The sequence below is a fragment of the Colossoma macropomum genome, unplaced genomic scaffold, assembly GCF_904425465.1.
Source record: "Colossoma macropomum unplaced genomic scaffold, Colossoma_macropomum, whole genome shotgun sequence".
Lineage (NCBI taxonomy): Eukaryota > Metazoa > Chordata > Actinopteri > Characiformes > Serrasalmidae > Colossoma > Colossoma macropomum.
This window is the reverse complement of record NW_023494794.1, coordinates 15,474,353-15,482,165: the sequence shown is the minus strand read 5'-3', so window position 1 is coordinate 15,482,165 and position 7,813 is coordinate 15,474,353. Positions and strand designations below refer to the sequence as shown.

General features: G+C 39.9%; 1 protein-coding gene across 1 annotated transcript in view; it reads left to right on the top strand.

Moving 5' to 3' along the window:
* Positions 1–7,813, top strand: part of LOC118814644 (teneurin-1-like) — a 173,897-nt gene that overhangs the window by 85,055 nt on the left and 81,029 nt on the right. Inside the window, 1 exon segment of the mRNA XM_036580344.1 lies at positions 1–29. This exon segment is cut by the window's left edge and continues 115 nt beyond it. Within this exon segment, the coding sequence (XP_036436237.1) occupies positions 1–29 (29 nt within the window).

The window sequence follows — 7,813 nt, the reverse complement described above, 5'->3', positions numbered from 1 at the left end:
GCACCCGACGCCCAACACCACTCACACAGGTGGGTCTTACAACACGCCCCTTTCATTGTGAAGTGTGTATATATATAAATATACTGAAAGAACAACACCTTTTATTTTTGGTTCCTGATGAGTTTCGAAAATTCATATTATTCACATTCATGTACGTAATATAGACCCTCAGATAAATATAATAAACATCAAAAAATATGATTATTACGTATAGAGACTTACATACACTATATGGGTGAAAGTGTTGGGACACCTACTGGAGCTTTTATGAATCCCATTCTAAATCCATAGACATTAATATGGAGTTCTGTTAGCAGCTCTAACAGCTTCCACTCTTCTGGGAAGCTTCCTACAGATGTTGGAGAGAGTCTGTGGGAATTTCTGCCCATTCGTCCAGAAGAGCATTTGTGAGATCAGACACTGATGTTGGACGAGAGGGTCTGGCTCACAATCTCCGTTCTAGTTCATCCCAAAGGTGTTTGATGGGGTTGAGGTCAGGACTCTGTGAGGGTCAGTCAAGCTCCACACCAAACTCACCCAGCCAGGCCTTTATGGAGCTGCTTTGTGCACTGGGGCCTCAGTCATGCTGGAACAGGAAAGGTTCTTCCCCAAACTGTTCACACAAACTTGGAAGCTACAGTTGTCCAAAATGTCTTGGTGCTGAAGCATTAAGATTTCCCTTCACTGGAACTAAGGGTTCTAGACCAACCCCTGAAAAACAGCCCCATATCATCATCCCTCCTCCACCAAACTTTACAGCTGGCACAGTGCAGTCAGGCAGGTCACGTTCTCCAAACCCAGACTCGTCCATCAGACTGACAGATAGAGACGCGTGATTGGTCACTCCACAGAATATGTTTCCACTGCTCCAGAGTCCAGTGGCGGCGCTTTACTCCACTCCCCTGTGTGTAGGGGACGTATTATAATATTTAAGTGCTCACATATAGATAATAATTAGAGCACACACTCACATGCCAATCCTTTCTACGCTAAAGGTTGAGCAAACACTGAGTCCTGGGATATGCTGTGTGTGTTTGTGCACTAATTACAAGAGTTTGATTGGCGTTTAATTAATGAGGAATCTGAAAGGCACCAACTTAATCCGTCCCTGATGACTCTGTCACACATAAACAATTTAATTTGTTCTTCTGTTCTGGGCTGTTTAGTAAACCGCTGCAGCTCCTGTTGGCTGGATTTGTGGTATTTATTCAGTTTGGGTAAAAGACTCGCACCTGCATGCTGCACACACACACACACACACACACACACACACTCTCACACACACACACACACACACACACTCACACACACACACACACACACACACACACACACACACACACACTCTCACACACACGTTTTTAAGAAGAGACTTTAGGGGTGTGAAAATGAATTGACTCTGAAGAGGTTTTGAAATGATAGAATCAAGTTTATGAAACAGATATTTTCGGTTCTAAAATCTGATTGGCTGAGCCGCGTTTGAAGCCGATGTAAAATCCACGATATACACACACCGCCTGTGTGTATGACCGCCTCACAGCAACTGAACTCTGTATCACTGCGCCACAGCACAAGAGTCGAAGCTCTTTGACTCTGATGCTGCTCGCATGGACCAACGAGTGCACTGATGAAGTAAGAACCTGTTTTTCGTTTTAACTGAGGGGCTGAAAACTTATGTTCTTGAATGGAACTGGGCTGGTCAGCTAGCTAACAGGCTAAAAGATAGCAAACATGCTAATAAACTCCATCATTAATATCAGAGGCTTGAATTAAAGTCTAAAAACATCACTTGAATGTTTTACACACTTCAAATGAATCCCAAACAGCTCTGTACTCCCTAAACAGTGTTCTAGCTATGAAGGTTTAGAAATTCTAGCCTCTACAGCCAAACATTGCATCATGTATCGAGTGTGGATGAGTCTGAATCCCAAATGACTGTTTCTTAGCTGTATTTTGCTCTGTTGGGCTGCAGGATCCAGTATTTAACCTCCTACGTAGTGCACTATGTAGGGAGCAGGGAGCCGTTTGAGATTCAGCCCCGGTGTGAGAAGAGGAGCCGCTTGATTGGTGCTAAATAAGACTCGTGGCGGTGATTTGGTGATGCATAGTTTGTGCATTAAACAGTGCTGTGATATCATGTGTTTAAAAATGCATGGAATGAATTTGTTTGGTAAAAGGGGACTTTGTTAGCCCCCTTTTACCCTGTTCTTCAATGGTCAGGACCCCCATGGACCCTCACAGAGCAGGTACTATTTGGGTGGTGGATCATTCTCAGCACTGCAGTAACACTGACGTGGTGGTGGTGTGTTAGTGTGTGTTGTGCTGGTACGAGTGGATCAGACACAGCAGTGCTGGGCTAACAAAGTATCAGAGAAACAGATGGACTACAGTCTGTAACTGTAGAACTACAAAGTGCACCTATATAGTAAGTGGAGCTGATAAAATGGACAGTGAGCGGGACATTATTATAACATATGGGTAATTATGCAAATATAATACATATGGGACAAATTTTAACGTGTCGATAGTTACAATGTATATAATACATATGGTGCAAATTATGACAATATACATTTAATTTTAAATACATATAATACACTTGGGACATATTACTATAATATTTAGATACTCACATGTACATAAAACCTATGGGCGGGTGGTGATGTGTAGCGTGTAGAGCTGCCGCTGCTGTTTTCCATTCCTAACAACTACCTGAAATCTGGTTAGACTACAACTCGTGTTCACACAGTGATGTATCTAGAACCTCCAGAAGGACTATAGTGATGTGTTTTCTCACCAACCATTTTAAATCAGAACGTGATTGGCTGATTCCTTTTTCACTTCCTAATTATGTTGGTAGTTAATCTAATAAGGCCTTCAGTGCAGCATCTGAAGTCCTAACCAGTGGGAGAGCAGCTGGGCTGTATCTACCCAGAACCCAATCCTGATTGGACAGTTTTCCACTGGGCTTTTCAAGAGTTTTCAAGGGCTTTTCAAGAGCTTATTTAATTGTTAAGTCCAAACTTAACAATTAAATAAGAGTTTTCATGCAGAATGCAATAACATAATAATGATGATTCCATTAAATAAAATGCTCATTATTAAACTTTCCACACATCAATGTTGTCTACAGAGAACCTTTTTAAGTGGGTTCTGTATAGCACCCAAAAGGATCCTCCTATTGTTATGATGTCAAGCTTGTAACAATGTGTTCACGGATCTATGTAGAACCATATTCTTAACTAAAGAAACCTTGAAGAACCATCTTTTTTAAGAGTGTAGCTATCCGTGCTAACCTGCTGTTGGTTTAAGCTGTAAGTGAATGGCTGGACTTCTTCTAAAGATTAAAAGGCCTACATACATCTAAATAGAGCAAATGGTTCTATTTAGAACTATGAGTTCTATGTATGCTCTTAAAAAAGATGGTTCTTTAGTAAAGGGAATGGTGCTATTCTATATAGCTGTTCTATATTGCTTAAGGGGTTATTGGCATGGTGAAATGGTTCTACAGATCAATGGAGAACGCGTTGTATATGCTTCTATACAGAACCTTTTTGAAAATGGTTCTACATAGGACCAAAAGGGGTTCTACTGTTGTTAGGATGCCAAGCTTTCTTACAATAGCAGAACCCTTTTTGGTGCTACACAAAAGCTCATACCATCTGAAGAACCATTTCCTCATGCGAACACAAAATAGTTCTATACAGAACCCATGGTTTGAAACAGAACATTCTCTTAGACTAAAGAACCCCTAAAGAACCTCGTACTGAAGGAGCAGCTCTTCAAATTGAAAGACGTTACTGCTAATTCTGGATTGAGAGAAAGAAGAGCATCATCATCGTGCCAAAAATACCTCGAACGTGCTTTATTAATATTTAAAAGATGTTTGATGTCAGTTATTATCTCTATTGTTTGATCTGTTTCTTAAGAAAACTTTAGCCTGCATTTCCTGACATTTCAAAGTCACTTGCAATGATTCACATTGCAGAGTCACAGAGTTTGGCTCTGTTAGCAGAGCTGAAGCTCCACAATGGCTTCGTTAACATGCACACAATAGTTCCTAGTCAGTCTGAGGCCCAATCTTATTTCCCATTTTTACCCCTTGTTTTTCGAGTGTTGCCCCTTAGAACTGAGTTACAGGGTAGTGGTTGAAATCTTCCCTCTGAAATGGGACCCTCAAATAAAAAGAGCATCACTTCATTAACAGCTACCAGCGCTGCTCTGTAGGCGACCCTGCCAGTCTGCAGTGACAGCAGAGGAGGGTAAAGTTCAGCTCCTCACTGCTGGGCTTTAGTTACATTTAGGGCATCATAGGCCTTCAAAGAGGGGGGCAATTATTTATTATCACCCACCCCTAATTCTTCAGTGATATGAAGTCAGATATTCACCAGATTCTTATTTGAATTTTCCTGTTTCACCTTAGAAACTTAAAATTTTGGGGACCCTTTTTTGGTATTTTTTGGGTCAATTACAATTATGCAGTATTTACATGTGACAGTCACACCTGCCATATGTTGTTACTTTCAGGAGACCCTGGTCGACTCAGATATGCCATTGTTTGACATGTAAATGCTCACAGAAATGTGATATCTTTATGAATTTGGGTCATTTCTGATAAAATGTACCTAGCGCCTGCTAAATTTGGTATTTTTTTTAAACTATAGAGATCTTGAAAACAAGTGCAGTTGTATTTATCTTTTCAGAAATTGTTAGTCTGGAGTGTCTGTGAGCTGAAAGTGCAATAATTGTGGTGGTGATTCATTCTGTTGGTTATTATGAGTAAAAATAAACAATTAGCATAAGGCAGACATGATTTTTTATTGATTTTCTGTCCTCTTGGATTCAGGCTCCGTGCTAAAACTCTACACAGCAAGACAGGCTTTATTTTTAATTACAAATTGAGCTGCATATTTAATATCAGATATTTTTAATACTCAAAATCAATGTAAACTGAAAGCCCTTTGTTTATAATATGAAGGCTGAAAGCAGAGATGTAATATAACAGTAGTGAGTGGGTTGTGGGTGGTTTTGGAGCTGGATCTCCGGCTGATGGACGGTCACAGGTGGATGAAGTCACTCTGGATGGTGAGGCAGAGTCTGATGAGTGATCTGATTGTGAATCGTGTCGCTGTTTTAACCCTTTGTTGGAATATGAAGGCCAAACAGCAGAGCAGTAATATCACTGCAGTAATTACTCACTGATGCTGACGTCACAGCTCGATGCTAGTTAGGGGCGGGTCTGCTGAATGTCCTGATATGTGGATCATGTTTGTATCTTACACTGCTCTGAAGTTGTGAAGACTAGAAGTGACCGCTTTGATCAAATTGTGGTCTCCGGGTCCTAAGGGTTAATTGCAGCAGCAGTTCTGATGCCCGAGGTGCCAGAATGTAACTGCTGCACCATTTAAGGTGGAACGGGAAATTTAGCTACCAAGACATCAGCACTGATAGCGACTTTGTGTGCTTGTTATGAAGAAAAGGACCAAAATACACTGAGCCGACATTAAAGTAAGATAATACAGTGGTTATCGTAAGTTTTAAGAGACAATTCTCACATTTCTGGGTTTCTTTGGTCGCTCATCTCGCTGGTTTTCCTTTTTTCCCCTCATAAAACTGTGTGGAGTCTGAAAAACCTCCATTTGGAGGGTCGTGTAGCTCTAACACTTCATCCTACAGTTTTCTGGATTTTTCTGGATTTTTTCTGGACTGTTTGACACACTTGGGAGACTAAACTTAGAAACATTCATCAGTGAACCTCCTCCAGCTCCAGGCTCTGACTTGTTCTCCTGTCCTTTACATCTCAACACTTGGCTCAGCAAGTCCTGCATCCTACACCACTCTTCAATGGTTCTCCAAGGGTTCTTTAGGAAAGAAAATGGGTCTGTATATAACCATGAACACTCACAGAACCCTTTGCATTAATAAAAGGGTTCTTGCATCATAAAATGGTTCCTCAGATTGATGGGGAATGTGCTGTACATGGGTTCTATATAGCATCAAAAAGGGTTCTTCTGTTGTTACTACCTCATATCGTAACAATAGTAGAACCCTTTTTGGTGCTATATAAAACCCTTCCACCTTAATGTGCACACTGAGCATGATTAAAGAGTTCTTTGCATCATGAAATGGTTCTTCATACTGATGTACAATGTGCTGTAGATGGTTCTAAATAGAACCTTTTTGAGAAGGGTTCTCTATAGCACAAAAAGGGTCCTTCTATTGTTTTTTTTGTCAAGCTTGTCACAATAGGAGAATCCTTTTGGGAGCTGTATAGAACCATATACAACACATTCTCCATCAGTCTGAAGAACCATTTCACCATGCAGAGAACAATTTAAGCATGCAAAATAGTTTGTGTTCATGGTTCTGTATAGAACCACTGTCTTTACTAAATAACCTTTGAAGAACTCAAGATCTTTTTGAACACTCAAAGAACCCTTTGCATGATTAAATGCATCATGAAATGGTTTCCAGATTGATGGAGAATGTGCTGTAGATGGTTCTTTATAGAACCTTTTTGAAGAGGGTTCTATATAGCATCTTCTGTTGTTACAAGCTCATATTGTAACAATGGTAGAACCATTTTTGGTGCTATATAGACCCATTCCACCTTAACATGCAAATGGTGCATGATTAAAGGGTTCTTTGCATCATGAAATGGTTCTTCAGATTAATGGGGAACGTGCTATAGAGGATTCTATATAGAACTTTTTCTTAAAGGGTTCTTCTACTGTTGTGATGTCAAGCTTGTCACAACTGAAGAACCCTTTTAGGTGCTGGATAGAACCATATACAACACATTCTGCATTAATCTGAAGAACATTTTCATGATGCAAAGAACCCTTTAACCATGCAGCGGGTTCTTTGAGTGTTCTTGGCTTTATATAGAACCATTTTCTATACTAAAGAACCTTTGAAGGACCATCTTTTTAGGAGTGAAAGGCTTAATTATATTGGGGATTTGAATATCTGTTGGGAACACAGAGAGCCGTTCCGACTAAATGGCCTCAATCTAAACAGAACCGGTGTGCAAGTTCTCTAACAGATGGCTTTCTGATGCTGTTGACAGGGTTCTTCAAGGGTGTTTAGTAAAGAAAATGGTTCTATATAAAACCAAGAAATCTCAAAGAATCCTTTGCATGGTTAAATGGTTCTTTGCATCATGAACGGGTTCTTCAGATTGATGGAGAATGTGCTGTATGTAGAATGGATCTATATAGAACGTTTATGAAGAGGGTTCTACATAGCATGAAAAATGGTTCTTTTATTGTTACAAGCTCATATTGTAACAATAGTAGAACCCTTTTTGGTGTCATATAGAACCATTCCACCTTAACATGCACACTGTACATGATAAAAGGGTTGTTTGCAGCATTAAATGGTTCTTCAGATTAATGGAGAATGTGCTGTAGATTTGAAACGAGTTCTATATATCATCAAAAAGGGTTCTACCATTGTTAGAATATGAGCTTTTAACAATAGTAGAACTGTTTTTCTGGAGTGAAGGAGAACGAGAATCAAGCAGCCGTCCACATTACAGTGTATATTAAAGCAATGAGCCTCAAAAAGCCGTACATTACTGTGATTTTACCACCGGGAAGGGTGTTGTTAGGCATGACTTGAAGTGGAGTAAAACCCCCTTCCCTGTGATGAAATCACTGTAATGCACGGCCTCAAGTGGCTTATTGTGTTTATAAAACGGCGGCCAACATGAAATATAATAAAGTACGCAATTCTTCAGAAAATAATTTAAGTTATTAATAATAATAATAATAATCCACATACACAAGTATTGCACCAAGACATGTAGTTC